Source organism: Aquarana catesbeiana, linkage group LG07, assembly GCF_042186555.1.
Source record: "Aquarana catesbeiana isolate 2022-GZ linkage group LG07, ASM4218655v1, whole genome shotgun sequence".
Classification (NCBI taxonomy): domain Eukaryota; kingdom Metazoa; phylum Chordata; class Amphibia; order Anura; family Ranidae; genus Aquarana; species Aquarana catesbeiana.
The window spans coordinates 269525932-269545666 of NC_133330.1; the positions used below are offsets into that span (position 1 = coordinate 269525932).

General features: G+C 41.5%; 1 protein-coding gene across 1 annotated transcript in view; it reads left to right on the plus strand.

Annotated features, from left to right (window-relative positions):
* LHX4 (LIM homeobox 4) overlaps positions 1-19735 on the plus strand; it is a 110182-nt gene that overhangs the window by 63207 nt on the left and 27240 nt on the right. Inside the window, exon 3 of the mRNA XM_073593332.1 lies at positions 10184-10386. Coding sequence (XP_073449433.1) covers positions 10184-10386 — 203 coding nt within the window. The remainder of the gene's footprint in view (positions 1-10183; positions 10387-19735) is intronic.

The following is a 19735-nucleotide window of genomic DNA, read 5'->3' on the forward strand; positions in this document are numbered from 1 at the left end:
GAGAGGGCAGTGCTGAGGGAACACCATCAGAGAGAGAACTCTGCTGCCCTGCGCCACCAGAGGGAAAGCCACACAGCCTGGCGCCATCCCTGGCAGAGAAAGGAATGGAGTCATTGCAGGAATACAGATCTGGGTGCTACCCAGCGGAGTCGCCACGGGCAATTCAGAGTGAGCTGACTCCTGATCAGAGGAACCGTTGCTGTATCGCTGGGTCAGGTGAGAGGGCCTATCGGCCATTATCTACTAATGTCCATAGGAACTGCAGTCTCTGACCGTCTCCTGTATCATGTCTGCAATCTCTGACCATCTCCTGTACTATGATTGCAGTCTCTGACCATCTCTTGTATCATGTCTGCAGTCTTTGACCGTATCATGTCTGGGGGCTCTTTCTGGTGGTGTGTGTGTGTGTGTGTGTGTGTGTGTGTGTGGGGGGGGGGGGGCGGCATTGAAGGGCCCGGCCTTGGGGCGGCAAAGGGAGTAAATCCGGGCCTGAGCGTGACCTGGAGTTTGGCTCCAAATCTGCCAGTCCATTTAACACTACCCAACCCCCAAGACTGACAATGCTTCTGCTTTGCCCCCTGTGCACCTTCATCCAGATTAGGGGCACTCTAATACAGGAGGTGTGTTACTAGCCAGATCACCAGGTGAAAAAAAAACTTAAAAATAATAATGGGGTTTACTACCACTTTATATTTGACCCAAAGTGGTCATCATGGTATCCTATCGGCACCTCAACATTTGAATCTGTGTGCTCAGACAACAATCAGTCTTCTATATCATACAGTGTGAGTGAAGAACTGCCTGAAATATCCCTTAGCAACCAATACAATTCAGCTCTGCACTGGCAGATAAAAGGTGGAGAACAAGAGTTGAATATCATCAGTTTATTGATTACAGGTACCTATATAGCGACGCCAATTTACGCAGCGCTTTACATATATATTGTGCATCGTATTGGTCCCTGCCATCAAGGTGCTTACAATCTAAGGTCCCAAACTCACATGCATATACTAGGGCCAATTTAAACAGGAGCCAAATAACCTGCCAGCATGTCTTTGGAGTGTGGGAGGAAACCCACACAGGCAGAACATGCAAACTCCATGCAGGTAGTGCCATGGTTATGATTTGAACCAATGACCCTAATGCTGCCAGGCGGAAGAGCTAACCACTTAGCCACTGTGCTCCCCTTACGTTGCTAGTCAAAACACTCTACACTCGATCTGCACTCAACAGTGAAGATTTGCTGTTATGAGGAACATCACAGTGATAGCACAAGAGTGAAATTATCTCAGCAAATAGTTTTTTTTTTTTTAGCAAATAAAGCATCAAATAAAGGGTACAAAACATGCAGAAGCAGGATTGAAGTAGGATGCCGCGTACACACGACGGACTAGGTCCGACAGTCTTTCCGACGGACTTTGCAGCGTACGTCCGCCGGACTTTCAAATGAAGGCACTTGGAAACACACGATCACAACAAAATCCGACGGATTTGTACGTGATGACGTACGACCAGACTAAAATAAGGAAGTTCATAGCCAGTAGTCAATAGCTGCCCTAGTGTCGGTTTTTGTCCGTCGGACTAGCATACAGACGAGCGGATTTTTTGACCGGACTCGAGTCCGTCGGATAGATTTGAAACATGTTTTATTTCTAGGTCCGTCGGACTTTTGGGAAAAAAAAGTCCGCTGGAGCCCACACATGATCGAATTATCCGACAGGGTCCAGTCCGCCAGAAAGTCCGCTCGTGTGTATGCGGCATAAGGCTGCATTACCCCGATACCTGTTAGTGAACAACTAGGAAGTATAGGGGGAGGGAGAGGAAAGGGGGGGGGGCCCAGGGCCACCCACTCGGAATACACACATGTCTGTATTTGGTGTCTTCGTAGATTAACGGGACTCAGCCACACGTGTCAATCCAGTTCGACCAGATTTTGTCAAACTTTGCCGGGCAGTTCCTGCTCTCATAATTTGTACAATGGTAACACCTTATTAATCGTGTTTTGCCAAGAGCTTCTCGAAGGAAGCTCCTTTCCCTTTCTACCATAGCAAGATTTTTCTCCTGGCATAAAATAAGGCGAAAGTGATGCATAGTTTGGTATATCTGTCCCCCTCTATGTCCTCCAGATAACTCAGCAGTAGGATCAAAGGATCCCTCGGTATATCAATTCCACATATCTCCGTTAAAGTGTCCACCACCGCCTGCGTTGTGTTTGATGAAGCATTTTCTTTTGCGTCAGGGCCATCCTTAGGAGAAGGACCTCCTTAGTCAGAGATTGTAAGCGATCATAATATTGGGGCTCCTGGGTTCTGATATATAGGGCCTCTTATCTAGTCGCCTCAGCTTCCACTCTGGTAAGTTCTGCCCTGCGCTCCCTCCGAACCCTAGCGATAATGGTCCGATACTGTCCTCTAGAGCAGGCCTGCCTTGTTTTGGTATTAGATTCCAGAATTCAGACTCGGTTCACATATATGCAAATCAGATGCGTTTTGTACGGCATCCGATTCGCATAACATGTGAACCGGCACCCTTCTCAATGCAGCCGGTTCACACATGTGCGGGGTGGCCGCGGCTAAAAAGATTCCTGTGCAATTTTGGGTCTGGTTCAGGTGGGATTTCAGGTAAAAATTTGCACTTGAATCACACCTGAACCAGTGAACAGATCCGCACTGAACTCCCGCACCGAAACTGCAGCCGCATATGTGTGAAGCCAGACTTAAGCTGGGCATTGACAGTTTTTTTTAAATTTTATTCAGCCAGATTTATCAATCAACGGAAGCATGGTGAATGAGGAACCCCCCGCAGGACTGGTATTCTGACAGTAGCTCCTGTTGCTGTCAGAATACACTGTTCAACAGTTGATGACCAGCAAAAGTTTTCCAGCCTGTCCCTTCAAGTGAAGTCAATCTAACAATCGACTTCTGTCAAAGCAGGTAGGCAACACACTGATTAACATTCATCTCTGCTGAACCAGTCAAACTTTATCTGTCCATGGCCAGATTTACTTTCTGAGCTGAATGTCTGTAAAAGAAGTGTCTAGATATTGAACTTTGCAACCAATAATGTCAAACCATATCAAATCTGTCATTTTGCTTGAGTAGGCTGGGAGAAGAAAGGAAAATCTGATTCCTATTATTAAAAAGACATTTACATTTCACACACTTGAAATACACTTGATCCTGTAAATGTCATTATCTCTACAACCTCCTTTTAAATGATGGGGTGGGATCCAACCAGACTGTATACATAACATTTGGCATTGCTGGCTGGGCAATATGATCTTGTCTTAATTGGTGTAAATGTTTTCTAGATGGCCTCCAGCCAGATCCAACCTACACTAAGTGAAAGTATTTGATTAATTGTTTGGAATGCTCAGTTATTTGTTTGCCCTTTTGTGTAATGGGTTAACACTTCTCAGGGGACAAATCTGCATGGGTTTTAAGATATTGTGTTACTCTGGTTGTCTCTGTTAAGTGTCTCTTTTATAGTGATTTTCTCTAGGATATTCTTGTGGGGTGGAGAATAATGTCCATATGGGCAAATTGCCAGTTCACAGTACATTACTATTAGGACTTTATTATTACTATTACTACATTACTATTAGGATTTGAGAATTTGTGTTGCACTTTTGGTTGTATGGTGCATTAGAACTTTTTACAGGACACTTTGTTTTGTATACCAGTAATCCTGGGTACACACGGGAAGTTTTTTTCTTTCAACCCAGCGGACTGAATGAAAAAAACCTTACAGTTTGCCATACTAACAGTTCCAATGTTAGTGCAGCGATCTCCTTGTTGAGCTATTGTGTTCTGACAGGGGGTCTGCCAACCCTCTTCCCTGCCAGACAGTGATCAGTGCTTGCAGCCCATGGTTTTTCACCAAGCTCGTTCGTCAGAAGCTGGTCATGACACCAGCTTTTGTCGGAAGAGAAGCTGTAAACTCGGCTGAAAGGCGGCCGGTTCCTGCCAAACCGACTGTTCTCGACCGATTTTCGGCCTCTTTGTACCCAGCTTAAGAGTATTTGTAGTAGGCTCTGAGAAATTACATCTGTCAGAAACCATGAATCATACAGAAACAGAAGTACAGTTAAATCACACTAATAATAATAAAAAAAGGTAAACAGAGTAAACGTAGTCAAAACATAGCCAGAGTTCAGGAACCGGAATGGATAGTCAGACAAGCCAAAATGTCAGGGAGCCAGATAACAGCTTAGTAGTAGAACAACAAGCAGGGTCTGGAGCCAGAAGGAATGTCAGCCAAGCAAATATTTAACAGAAACACAGGAGAGCGTCTCTAGAGATGTGACCAAGGCAAAGGCAGAGATCATCTGGACTGGACGGCTTAAGTAGGCAGGACTGACGAGCAGGATATCATCAACAGGTGAGTCACTGTGGAGAGATAGGAGCTGGCAATTAACCAACAGCTGAGCGGCCAGCCCAGAGAAGGAAGGCTGAGCCCAGGCCTGGCAACATCTGGACTAGAAAATAATCACTTGGTTGAATCTTGGTTAACACTGCTCCTGCTCAATGGTAGACCCAAAATTGGCATAATGATAATAATGAAACACAGCATTTTTTTAAGGGGCATCCACCAAATAACTTTGACCAATAACATCATGTACTTATATCTGTGTAGCAGCACATAACACAATCTTTGTGAAGGGATTAATATAATGTGTGGCAGATAATATGGTTAAGGCCCCTTTCACATGGGCGTTCTGTTTGTTTGTTTTTAATCCATCCGTTGACGGATGAAAATTGAACATCAATGCATCTCTATGGAAAAGCGGATGTAAAAGGATGATAATCCATTTACATCCGTTTACATCCGCTTCCATTAACAAGCCTTTTTTTCGTTAAAAACAGTAATGAACGAAAAACAGATGCAAACAGACAAACGGTCCCTTTTGCATCCAATTTTTCATTGGTAGTGGATGTAAAAAAAACTGATGTAAAACTGATAAGAACCCATGAGAAACTGATAAGAAGCTGCTAAGAAACTGATAGGAAACTGATAAGAAGCTGCTAAGAAACTGATAGGAAGCTGATAGGAAACTGATAAGAAACTGCTGAAAAACTTCTTTAAGAAGACGTGACTGAACTGAGGAAACAAACAGAATGCCCTTGTGAAAGGACCCTAAAGATGGTCAACATGATGGCGCTGAATGTGGTTGCTATATTAATGGGACACATTTTCTTAATTTTATTATGTTTTCTATATCTGATGTCATTAATGTATATTGGTTTATTCTTTTGTAATCCTCATCCTCCTTGCATGATACAATTTTATGGCAGTATCAGGCTTCTGTTTAACAGGGAGGGCGGAGGATTGTAGTGCGTACGCTTAACAATACAGTATTTTAGCCTTATCATTAGTCCTTCTTAGCATTTTTATCCCCTCATTAGAATATCATTTTTTTCTGCTGGTGTGGGCTATGTACCACAGATGGCACTAGGTCTTGGATCTCAGTAATGTTTGGGATTTACAGAATGTGTAGGATTAAATTGTACAAGAACACATGCAGGACTAATGTTAAACACGCAGACCTCTAGGGGTTAATTTACCAAAGACAAACAGGCTGTTCACTTAGTAAGGGAATTTTCACTTTGGATGGGAATTTCCCTTAGTTTACTGAATAAGGTGAAGTTCTGCCGACTTCCATCAACAAATCATGCCAAAATACAGTTTTTTTATATCTTCCTTTCAGTTATATTTTGTGTATTTAGGAATGAATCTAGGCCTTTTTAAAAACAATGAACTGAGCTGGCCAGAACCACACCACTGTGAAGAAGCCTTTTTCGTATTAGGAGGTTAAATCTCTTTTCCTCTAGACAGAAAGAGTGTCCTTTGTCCTTTGTGATGACTTTAAAGCAAATAATCCAATACCACAAGTTCACTATATGGACCACTCATGTATTTATACATGTTGATCATATCCCTCTTAATCTCCTCTTCTCAACAGAAGATAAATTTAGTTCCTCTAAGCTTTCCTCATAGCTGAGCTTCTCCATGCCTCTTATTAGTTTTGTTGCCCTTCTCTGCACTTTCTCCAGTTCTCCAATATCCTTTTTCTAAACTGGTGCCCAAAACTAAACTGAACTGCATATTCTAGATGAGGTCTTATGCCGCGTACACACGACCGGTTTAGCCGTCGGAATAAACTCCAACAGTTTCTCCGACGGAATTCCATTCAAGAGGTCTTGCCTACACACGGTCAACCCAAAGTCCAACCAAAGTCTGACCGTCAAGAACGCGGTGACACTTACAAGGGGACTAGAAAAAGGAAGTTCAACAGCCAGTAGCCAATAGCTTTCATCTCGTACTTGCTTCAGAGCATGCGTCGTTTTTGGTCCGTCGGACGATTGGTTTTCCCAATACGAATTGGGTCCATTGGAAATATTTAGAACATGTTCCATTTCTAGGTCCATCAGATTTTTTGAAAAAAAAAGTCAGATGAGGCCTACACATGATCGGTATATACGATGAAAAGCTTCTGTCGGACATTTTGCACGTGTGTACGCGGCTTTAATAATTATTTGTACAAGGGCAAAATATATCTCTCTCTCTCTATATATATATATCTTTAGTCTATACCTCTTTTAATACAAGAAAGGATTTTACTTACTTTAGAAACTGCAGCTTGGCATTGAGTGCTATTATTAAGCTTATAATCTACAAGAACATCCAGATCCATCTCCACCATTGATTCCTCCAGTTGTTCTTCTTCTAGTATGTATGATGAATGCATATTTTTAGCCCCCAAGTGCATAACTTTATATCAACCTTAAACCCGTTTGCCCCATAGTCACCCAATTAATCAGTGCATTGAGGTCAGCTTGTAAGTTGGAGACACCCTGTAAGGATGTTATTCCACTGAATAGCTTGGTGTCATCTGCAAAGACCGAAATGGTCTTTTTAATCCCAGACTCTTTATCATTTATAAATAATTAAAAGCAATATAATAGTTGAAAAGTAAGGGTCCCAACTATGAACCTTGGGGTACACCACTAATTACCTTAAACCATTCAGAGTATTAATCATTAATCACTACTCTCTGAATTCTGTCTTTTAGCTTCCTATCCATTTACAAAGTAAATTTTCCAAGCATGCAGACTTTAAATTACACATTAGCCGTGAGTGGGGAACTGTGTCAAAGGCTTATGCAAAATTCAAGTAAACTATATCCATAGCCACTCCTTTGTCTAAGGTTTAACTTACCTTGTTTAAATATTGATATTGTTTACCTCCTCATAAAAAGAAATCATATTTGTTTGACAACGTCTATCTTTGATGAAGCCATGCTGACTATTGCTTAAAATATATATATTTTTAATCAAGAAAACCCAACTATGAGGTCTCTAATAAACTCCCCAGTATCTTCCCAACTATAGAAGTTAAACCAACCAGTCGGTAGTTGCTTGGTAAAGACTTTGATCCTATTTTAAATATAGACACCACGTTGGCCTTACGCCAGTGGTAATATTCCAGCAAATTAGGAGTCCCTAATAAATTAGAAACAATGGCTTTGAAATAACAGAGTTTAATTCTTTTAGGGCACGTGGGTGTATGCCAACTGGTCCAGGTGCTTTATTCTTCCCTATTCTGTCTAAATATTTCTGGACCATATCAATTTTGAGTCATTGTGGATCATTTGGGGTTGTGTCAGTACTATCCCCATGGACTTGAGCTCACCCATGCTCCTTTGTATACACAGAGCTGAAGAAGGTATTTATTAAATTTGTCATATAACACAAGTGTTCACTTGTGTTATATGTCTGTTGCTACCCCACTGTCCTAGTGGTCCCTCTGTGCTGCCGGAGAACTACCCATACACATGGCTCGGCACCTAGCTCTTCATAAAATATTGGTCCAATTGCTACTACCTAGTGTCTGGCTTTTCTTTTTAGTTAATCATTTATTAAATTTGCCTTCCCCTTATCCCCAGTCACCAACTCTAATTTATTTAGTGAAGGGCCTACATGCTCAGACCTGACCTTTTTAGTTTTAATACATTTGAAGATTTTTTGGGGGTTTGACTTACCTTCCTTTGCAACCTGTCATTTGTTTTGAATTTTTGTGGCCTTGATTTCCATTTTATATATTGTGTTATATTTTTTGTATCATTTAAGTGATGATAGTGTTCCTTGATGTTTAAAATGTCTAAATACTCTTTTATCATTATTTATAGCTTTTTTAACACATTTTTAGCCTTTTAAACATATTGTTTATGGCAATATATTTAACAGTGTGTTCGCACACAGTTGATTTGAAGCATTCTCATATCTGTTCTGTGTTCTTCAATGACAACATCCCCATTTTAAATCTTGGAGAGAAGCTCTCATCCTTGGAATATTTCCTCTCTTAAAGTGGCCATGTTGGTGATGGCAATATCCTTAAATGAGAAGTATGGCCAAAGCTCTTTTTTGGCTGCACTTCTCCTATTGGTCACAGGAGTATACTTCGTTCTGCACTCCTGTGGCCCATTTTCAGCCAACAGTGGGCTGAAGCCCGCTGTCTGCTGAAGTCACTCTGCCGGCTCCTGGATCGATCCCGACTTTAATGTCAGGATCCACCCAAATGCCTGTCTGTCAACTGGCTCTGCATCTCAGGGGACTGCCAGCTGTTCCCACCCCCTCCACAGCCCAGGACTCCAGTGAGCGCTGGAGGGGCAGAGCAGAGAGCTGGCAAATGACAGTCACTAGCTCTCTGCAGGCTGAGGACCGAGAGCTGAGTGATCAGTGGTCTTTGAGAAAGAACTAATGGTCATTTTGGAATTGACAACAGACTCAAAGAATACACATCCTCAGAGAAAGTAGAGCACTTGCCATTTTGGAATGTATGCAAGTAACCTGTGGGGATGCAAAGAATATTGTTAATTTGTGGTTGAAATTTTGAAGGAGACAGTAGGTGCAGTAGGATGTAGTACAGCTAAAGCAATGTTGTAGCCATGTAGGTGGGAACTTTTTATGATTTAGGATTGACATTAGGAAGGTTGTAATGATGCTATGTAACTGACCAGAGCTTGGGAAACACAAGTCTGATCTTAAGCCAGCTGTAGACAGTTCAAATCTTGGCTGGTTCAGCAGGAACTGGCCAAGATTCTAACCATGTATGGGAAAGCTGAATGTACCCAAGGTGATCAATCGATCAACTTCGGTACAACCAGCCTGCCAGATTTTACATGCAGTTATTGCCAGTGGTTGCCATAGCCGCTAGCAATAATCACTGTGTGTCCCGGTGGGGATGGCTTTCCCCTCCCCCGTGCTGGGAAAACACAATGGCTCCTGGGGAGGGATTCCCCTGTCAACACTGAAAGAAATTCAGTCCATCTATGGCCAGCCTAAAGCCTGGTACACCCGTAGGTTGAACAAAAAAAAATTGTCAGCTACGGTTGGAGCCGCTGTACTAACCATGCAAGGTTAGTTCAGTGATTTCCCCCAGTTGTGTTCTGACAGGGAAAACACTCAAATCAGTGTACTCTAACATTGGCTGAGAGCAATGATCCGGAGTCGGTCGGATGCTGGTTTTCCAGCATGCACGTCCGACATACATGTGGGAATGTCAGTCATTTATTTTTTTAACCGCCTGTTGTCTACCGACATTCGGCCCGTGTGTGCCCGGCTTCATACTAACTGAATTTTTCTGCTAACTAGTTTACAGCATAAATGTCTTCATAGGTCAGAGATGACATCTAGGTCCAGAAAAGAGAATCAAATGGATGTGCTAGTATTTATTTATTATATGCATTTATGCATTTATAACACTGACAATTTGCACAGTGCTTAGCATACTGTGCATTCACATCAGTGTCTACCCTTGAGGAGCTCACAATCTAAGGTCCCTATTTCACATAAATACACACACACACACATACTAAGACAAATTTAGACCTACCAGCAAGTCTTTGGACTGTAGGAGGAAAACGTAGTGTCTGGAGGAAACCCATGCAAGCACAGAGAGAATATGCAAACTATTTGCAGATAGTGTCCTGACCAGGATTTAAACTGAGGAACCAATACCGCAAGGCAGATGTGCTAACCACCGAGCCGCTGTACTCTCCATGCTATAAGGCAACGCTTACACTGTGATTGATACAAGCCTGTTCTCTATCTATTGCTTCTCAATAATTCAGCATACTGACTATACCTGCCCAGTGTTACAGCATCATTTCTGTATTTTCCAGGAGATTTGGCACCAAGTGTACAGCATGTCAGCAAGGAATCCCTCCAACTCAAGTGGTACGGAAAGCCCAGGACTTTGTATATCACCTGCACTGCTTTTCCTGCGTTATTTGTAGTCGACAACTGGCTACTGGTGATGAGTTCTACCTCATGGAGGATGGTCGGCTGGTTTGCAAAGAGGATTATGAGACTGCGAAGCAGAATGGTGAGGACCTACTTAAACTCTTCTACTGGATAGTGACTGGCAAGGATACAGATGAGAACATAGCCCTCTATTTTAAAGCAAGTTATAAACATTAAGCAGTTTACAGTTTCCTAAGATAAGCAATTGCATCCTCTTGTTGCAGTATGAAAGTAGGAATTGAGAATCATGTTGACTAGGGTCAACCGATACAATATTTCCTGAAAGATTTTAATAAATGAGGACAAATATCTGTACAAACTATGTCAATGCACTGCAATAGCTGCATAAAAAAAAGGATGTATAATGTTTTGTATTTGTTTTCTATGTTTATTGTTTAGAATTAATTGATAATATTTTTATACATATTTTTCAGTTTTTATTTGGTTAAATATAAATGTATGTGAAAATGTATATTACTAATTCCAGATAACAGGTAAAGTTCCTAGCTACTTGTTTACTAGGCTAACCTTAACTGCTGTGTTAAAAAAAAGTCAGTTCCATATTCCTGACTGCTGATGAAGAAGGGGGCTTGCCTGCTAAATTCATATTTTCGGTCCCAGTATTGTTATCAGAGAAGGGCTGCTAGGAATATCACCCAATCAATTCACATGAGCAAGACATAGCAATTCTTGAAGTCAGATTTTAATTGCTGTGTTTCCCAGTGGAGAAGGTTTACCTGTATCAGTAACAGGGGGTTACAAGGGCAGGAAATGGCGACATATACACTATATTATCAAAAGTATTGGGACGTCTGCCTTTATACACGAACTTTAATAGCATCCCAGTCTTAGTCCGTGGGGTTCAATATTAAGTTAGCCCACCCTTTGCAGCTACAACAGCTTCAACTCTTCTGAGAAACTGTCCACGATGTTTAGGAGTGTGTCTATGGAAATTCATCCCAAAAGTGTTCTGTCGGGTTGAGGTCAGGACTCTGTACAGGCCAGTCAATTACCTCCACCCCAAACTTGCTCATCCATGTATTTATGGACCTTGCTTTGTGGACTGGTGCGCAGTCATGTTAGAACAGGAAAGGGCCATCCCCAAACTGTTCCCACAAAGTTGGGAGCATGAAATTGTCCAAAATGTCTTGGCATGCTGACACCTTAAGACTTCCCTTAACTGGAACTAAGGGGCCAAGCCCAACCGCTGAAAAACAACCCCACACCATAATCCCCTCTCCACCAAATTAAATTGGACCATTGCACAAAGCAAGGTCCATAAAGACATGGATGAGCAAGTTTGGGGTGGAGGAACTTGACTGGCCTGCACAGATTCCTGACCTCAACCCGATAGAACGCTTTTGGGATGAATTAGAGCAGAGACTGCAAGCCAAGCCTTCTCATCCAACATCAGTGCCTTGCCTCACAAATGCGCTTCTAGAGAAATGGTCAAACATTCCCATAGACACATTCCTAAACCTTGTGGACAGCCTTCATAGAAGAGTTAAAGCTGCAAAGGGTGGGCCAACTCAATATTGAACCCTATGGACTAAGACTGGAATGCCATTAAAGTTTATGTGCGTGTAAAGGCAGGTGTCCCAATACTTTTGTTAATATAGTGTATCTGTGATGGGGACAGAGACTGCAACAAAAGCTGTTTTTCTTTTTTCAGGGTAGAGAAGGGTTAGAATAACTGTAATTTTTTGTATTGTTCTGATTGCTAATCACTCAAAAACTACAAAAACAAGCTTGGGCTGGAGACGGGCTTTAATACTAAGAGTACAAAATGGCTTTTATAGCAATTTTAAAGATTGTATACTTTTTTTTGTTACTGAAAGTAGCGTTTTCCTTTAAGTCTTTAGTTTTATTTAATACTGATGAATAGATCTAGACTTGGAATGGTCAGGTGGCTTTGTGGTTAGTCTGAATAATTGCAGTCATTTAAATGAAACATTGTATTGTGACTAGTTTGTAATACTTTTAAAAATGTTCTCAATGGTCAATTTTTTAGCTTGCATTAAGTTAAATTATGAAAATCATTAATGCTTATAATGTCCGGTTTTATCTTCTAATTTACAGCACAGACTCCAGTCTTTAGGCAACTCATTTATCAATGTTAGTACATTTCTTTAGATTTGTTGTATGAATCATCTTTTATTTTTGCTTGGATTTTTGGTGTATTCTCTATAGAGCATACATCGATGTATTAAACTAAAGCTGAGCTGTTTTTATTGAACCGAAATATAATGTTGTTACATTTTCATGACATCATTGATATCATGCTGCAGAAATCCTGTTCCTGTATGAAGTATCTGCCTATATCTCCCACATCTCTTATACTGTATGATGAGAAACATTTTAAATCAATGCAGAGCTCCAACCAAATGTGTCACACTCCTTTCTGGGAAGCTGAGTAACTGGTGTCACCATAGTCACTTGCACACCATAGATCCATAACATATACTCAAAACATTAATTAAAGCAATTGCATCACAGTTAGTGGAAATGAAACTTTCTGAGATACCCACACACCCACACAACTCCATTCACCTTGCATTAATCACATCCCTAATGAAGGTAGATGTCCTACATGGCTCTGAAACTTTGCATTTGCACTAACGGTAATTAATAAATGTGTGAACATATTTCCATTGATTTTTTAGAGCAGGGGTCTACAAACTTTCTAACCAAAACGCCAGTTTACTGTCCTTCAGAATTTAAGGGGGACCTAACTGTGGCCAGGAATAGTGTCACTTTTTTGGTATCAGTAGGAGGAACTAGTCCACCATCGTTGGCGTCAGTGGGAGGCATCAATGGGAGGAATAGTACCCAATCATTGGCGTCAATGGGAGGAATAGTACCCTATCGTTGGCGTCAGTGGGAGAAATAGTTCACCATTGTTGGCGTCAGTGGGAGGAATAGTACCCCATCGTTGGTGTCAGTGGGAGGAATGGTACCCCATCACTGGCATCAGTGGGAGGAATAGTACCCCATTGTTGGCGTCAGTGGGAGGAATGGTACCCCATCGTTGGCGTCAGTGGGAGGCATAGTACCCCATCCTTGGCATCAGTGGGAGGAATAGTACCCCATCGTTGGCATCATTTATTCTTCTCCTCAGTCTTCACGAGTGAATCAGGGGGCTTCAGTAACCAAAACTGCAGTGTTTATCCTCATGACACAACACAGGAAGCACCTCCATGGTTAACAGAGGACGGAATTAAAATTAGACTTGAGAAACTTAACATTAATAAATCACCGGGACCAGATGGCTTGCATCCAAGGGTACTTGGGGAACTCAGTCAAGTGATTGCCAGACCGTTGTTCCTAATTTTTACAGATAGTCTACTGACTGGAATGGTACCAGCTGATTGGAGAAAAGCCAATGTAGCACCAATATTTAAAAAGTTCCCAAAATACATCCCTGGGAATTACAGACCAGTTAGCCTAACATCAATAGTATGTAAACTCTTGGAGGGGATGATAAGGGACTATATACAAGATTTTAGTAATAAGAACGGTATCATTAGCAGTAATCAGCATGGATTCATGAAGAATCGTTCTTGCCAAACCAATCTATTAACCTTCTATGAGGAGGCGAGTTGCCATCTAGATAAAGGAAGGCCCGTAGACGTGGTGTATCTGGATTTTGCAAAAGCATTTGACACAGTTCCCCATAAACGTTTACTGTACAAGATAAGGTCCATTGGCATGGACCATAGGGTGAGTACATGGATTGAAAACTGGCTACAAGGGCGAGTTCAGAGGGTGGTGATAAATGGGGAGTACTCAGAATGGTCAGGGGTGGGTAGTGGGGTTCCCCAGGGTTCTGTGCTGGGACCAATCTTATTTAATTTGTTCATAAACGATCTAGAGGATGGGATAAACAGTTCAATCTCTGTATTTGCAGACGATACTAAGCTAAGCAGGGCAATAACTTCTCCGCAGGACGTGGAAACCTTGCAAAAAGACCTGAACAAATTAATGGGGTGGGCGACTACATGGCAAATGAGGTTCAATGTAGAAAAATGTAAAATAATGCATTTGGGTGGCAAAAATATGAATGCAATCTATACACTGGGGGGAGAACCTCTGGGGGAATCTAGGATGGAAAAGGACTTGGGGGTCCTAGTAGATGATCGGCTCAGCAATGGCATGCAATGCCAAGCTGCTGCTAACAAAGCAAACAGAATATTGGCATGCATTAAAAGGGGGATCAACTCCAGAGATAAAACGATAATTCTCCCGCTCTACAAGACTCTGGTCCGGCCGCACCTAGAGTATGCGGTCCAGTTCTGGGCACCAGTCCTCAGGAAGGATGTACTGGAAATGGAGCGAGTACAAAGAAGGGCAACAAAGCTAATAAAGGGTCTGGAGGATCTTAGTTATGAGGAAAGGTTGCAAGCACTGAACTTATTCTCTCTGGAGAAGAGACGCTTGAGAGGGGATATGATTTCAATTTACAAATACCGGACTGGTGACCCCACAATAGGGTTAAAACTTTTTCGCAGAAGAGAGTTTAACAAGACTCGTGGCCACTCATTAAAATTAGAAGAAAAGAGGTTTAACCTTAAACTACGTAGAGGGTTCTTTACTGTAAGAGCGGCAAGGATGTGGAATTCCCTTCCACAGGCGGTGGTCTCAGCGGGGAGCATTGATAGCTTCAAGAAACTATTAGATAAGCACCTGAATGACCGCAACATACAGGGATATACAATGTAATACTGACACATAATCACACACATAGGTTGGACTTGATGGACTTGTGTCTTTTTTCAACTTCACCTACTATGTAACTATGTAACTATCAGTGGGAGGAATAGTACCCCTTCATTGGCGTCAGTGGGAGGCATAGTACCCCATCCTTGGCATCAGTGGGAGGAATAGTACCCCATCGTTGGCATTAGTGGGAGGAATAGTACCCCATCGTTGGCGTCAGTGGGAGGTATTATACCCACTGTTATGCCGCGTACACACGATCGCACATTCCGACAACAAAATTCATGTTTTTTTTTCCGACGGATGTTGGCTCAAACTTGTCTTGCATACACACGGTCACACAAATCTTGTCGGAAATTCCGAACGTCAAGAACGTGGTGACGTACAACACGTACGACGAGCCGAGAAAAATGAAGTTCAATAGCCACTGCGGCTCTTCTGCTTGATTCCAAGCATGTGTGGAATTTTGTGCGTCGGAATTGTGTACACACGATCGGAATTTCTGACAACAGATTTTGTTTTCGGAAAATTTGAGATCCAGATCTCAAATTTTGTTTGGCGGAAATTCCGACAGAAAATGTCCGATGGAGCCTACAAACGGTCAAAATTTCTGACAACAAGCTCCCATCAAACATTTCCCGCCCGAATATCCGACCGTGTGTATGCAGCATTAGTGTCAGTGAAAGGAATAGTACCTCATCGTTGTTGTCAGTAGGAGGACTAGTGCCTCAGATCAGAGGGAGGAATAGTGCTCCAAGTGCTGGATAAATGCAAGCAAAGAGCCGCATCTGGCCGTGTGCTACAGTTTGGAGACCACAGGTTCAGAACATTTATTATACAGGATTTTTATAGCACTGAAATTTTATAGATAGGCAACTCCTATCCCTATATTGATTAATGGTTCCAAATTAATAACTACTACAGTAGGGAACAGACACAAAAACATACACTCAGCATCTTTCCAAAATAACAGTTCTGTTTATTTGACGCAATATATTTTTTTATACACATGACTATGTAGGTATCACATTAATATTAAAATTGTACTTTAATGGTAACAAGGGGCGTAACATAGGCAGGCTAAATTCTAATCAGGACTTGAAAGAATCAAAACATTATTAGTGCCTTGTGCACAATGAGTGCAGCGTACAATACAAAGCCAAAGCAATAGAATACATACAAAATTTACTAATTTCCTTTACAATCTCTCCTCTTTTGATCAATATTATGATCATTAACCATACCTGCTATCACCTTTTAATCTGGAACCTCCATACACGAATGTATGTGAATGGAGATCACACCTTTAACAGTTATGACTAGAAAAAATGTAAAGATTTAGGCCTCATGTACCTGTGCCCTCCACCTGCAGCTAAACACCAGAGGGCCATGAACTGGGACTAAACACCTAGTATTCAATGGGGCGTTATCCTCACCTCCTGTTATGGTGACAACTGCACAATTTTGGATTTACCATTGATGTCCCAGTGACAATAGTCAGCAGGATAAATTGTGAAAGTAGGTCTCCCAAGAGGACATACAGTGCCTTGAAAAATTATTCATACCCCTTGAAATTTTCCACATTTTGTCATGTTAAAACCAAAAACGTATGATAATGGTTTCAATTTTTTTTACAAATAAATATCTGAAAAGTGTTGCGTGCATTTGTATTCAGCCCTCCTGAGTCAATACTTTGGAGAACCACCTTTTTCTGTAATTACAGCTGCAAGTTATTTTGGGGATGTCTCTACCAGCTTTGCACATCTAGAGTGAAATTTTTGCCCATTATTCTTTGCAAAATAGCTCAAGCTTTGTCAGATTGGATGGAGAGCGTCTGTGAACAGCAATTTTCAAATCTTGCCACAGATTCTCAATTGGATTTAGGTCTGAACTTTGACTGGGCCATTCTAACACGTTTATGCTTTGATCTAAACCATTCCATTGTAGCTTTGGCTCTATGTTTAGGGTCATTGTCCTGCTGGAAGGTGAACCTCCACCCCAGTCTCAAGTCTTTTGCAGACTCTAACAGGTTTTTTTTCTAAGATTGCCCTGTATTTGGCTCCATCCATCTTCCCATCAACTCTGACCAGTTTCCCTGTCCCTGCTGAAGAAAAGCATCCCCACAACATGATGCTGCCACCACCATGTTTCACAGTGGGGATGGTGTGTTCAGGGTGATGTGCAGTGTTAGTTTTCTGCCACACATAGCATTTTGCTTTTAGGCTAAATAGTAAAATGTTGGTCTCATCTGACCAGAGTACCTTCTTCCACATGTTTTCTGCTACCCCACATGTTTTCTCGTAAACTGCAAATGGAACTTCTTATAGCTTTCTTTCAACAATGGCTTTCTTCTTGCCACTCTTCCATTAAAGCCAGATTTGTGGAGTGCACAACTAATAGTTGTCCTGTAAACAGATTCTCCCACCTGAGCTGAGAATCTCTGTAGCTCCTCCAGAGTTACCATGGGCCTCTTGGCTGCTTCTCCCATTGGCTGATTCTCCTATCTCCCTTGCCCAGCCTGTCAGTTTAGGTGGACAGCCATGTGTTGGTAGGCTTGCAGTTGTGCCATACTCTTTCCATTTTCGGATGATGGCTTGAACAGTGCTCTGTGAGATGTTCAAAGCTTGGGATATTTTTTCATAACCTAACCCTGCTTTAAACTTCTTCATAACTTTATCCCTGCCCTGTCTGGTGTGTTCCTTGGCCTTCATGATGCTGTTTGTTCACTAATGTTCTCTAACAAACCTCTGAGGGCTTCACAGAACAGCTGTATTTATACTGAGAATAAATTACACACAGGTGGACTCTATTTACTAATTAGGTGACTTCTGAAGGCAATTGGTTCCACTAGATTTTAGGTGGGGTATCAGAGTAAAGGGGACTGAATACAAATGCACGCCACACTTTCCACATATTTATTTGTAAAAAAAAAATGAAAACCATTTATCATTTTCCTTCTACTTCACAATTATGTGCCACTTTGTGTTGATCATATAAAATCCCAATAAAATGCATTTACGTTTTTGATTGTAACATGACAAAATGTGAAAAATATCAAGGGGTATTAATACTTTTTCACAGCACTGTAGACAATGATGACAACTTGACAGAGGTTCTAACCTTACACAATACAAATTTCGAAAGTTGTGCCTGAAATTCTACTTTTGGATAAAACATATGATGTTTAAAATACACATATAGGACAAATCTTAATGAAAGATGCATTTCAGACAACATTGAAAATAAAAGAAAACCTATACTAAAAATATAATGGCGGCTGCAAATGCTAAACTCATCTTGGAAAATTCTAGTTGCCTGACTGTCTTTTGCCTTAGTGTTTTTTGAGTGTTGCACCACGCTACAAATGCCCCTGTTCTAATCAGTAATTCACGTCTATTTGGCGGCTTGATGAGTAATCCTCCTACATCATTTTTTTTTTTACCATGCATACACCTTAAATGTAATACTAAACCAAAGAGGAAAAGCATATATGACATTATCATCCCATCTCTTCACCTTGTCCAATCAGAGAATGCTTTGACTTTATTCAGATAATGCAAAGCATTGTTTGAATGGCAGCAGTGCCGAGTGTCCAACCTCCTGTGTTTCCAATGCATCAGGCTGGCCATTTAGCACAAGACCCAGAAGTAAGTGGATGCTGCTACTTCAGTGATTTCCAGCTTCCAGGGGCATTGGCCAGATATGGTATACATAAGTACATTGGCCCAAGCTGGACCAAATTTAACTGTGTAAAAACATACCATACCTTGAATTCATCTTCAACCACTTCCCACCCATAGGACATCATATGACATCCTGGACTTGAAGTGAAGATATCTGAATGATGCCTGCATCTGTCTTTTCAGCCGACGATTCCCTCTAATGTAAAAGCCATCCTAGTGACTGATTAGCTGCTGGATTGCTTTTACAGGCAGTGGGAGGGGATGTCCTCCTCCTCCCACCGCCCATCGGTACCTCTCTGGGCTCTCCCTTGTGATTGGAGAGCCCGGGATATGATGCGGCAGTGACACCAGGTTACCACAGAGCTGGCCAAAGACCAGATAGTTACCGGCCATCTCTATGATCTTGGGAGGCTGGAAGGGATATCATGACGCCACCTCTGCCTCTGGCAGATGTAAACACTGCCATTTTTTTTCCTGGAAGGCATAGATCAATGTTTTTTGTTTTGTTTTTTTATCCCATGCTTTCCAGGGTAGAGAAGATATCTGGGGTTTTATAGACCCAAGGTGTCTCCATAAAGAGGACCTGTCATGCCTTATTTCTATCACAAGGGATGTTTACATTTCTTGTGATAGGAATAAAACTGATTTAAAAAAAAAAAAAAAGAAATGAAAGGGACAGTGTAAAAATAAAAAAATAAAAAAAATAATAATCAAAAAAAATTTTTAAGCATCCCTGTCCCCTTGTGCCCGCACGCAGAAGCAAACCCCTATGTAGGCAGCGGCCGCATATGTAAACGATGTTCCCCAACACACGTGTGAGGTATCGCCACAAATGGCATAGCATGAGCAATATTTCTGATGCTAGACCTCCTCTGTAATTCTAAACTGGTAACCTGTAAAAAATCTTACAGCTTTGCCTATGGAAATTTTTAAGTACTGTAGTTTGTCGCCATTCCTTGAACGTGCGCATATTTACAACATGACATGTTCGGTATCTATTTACTCAGTGTAACATCATCTTTTATATCATAC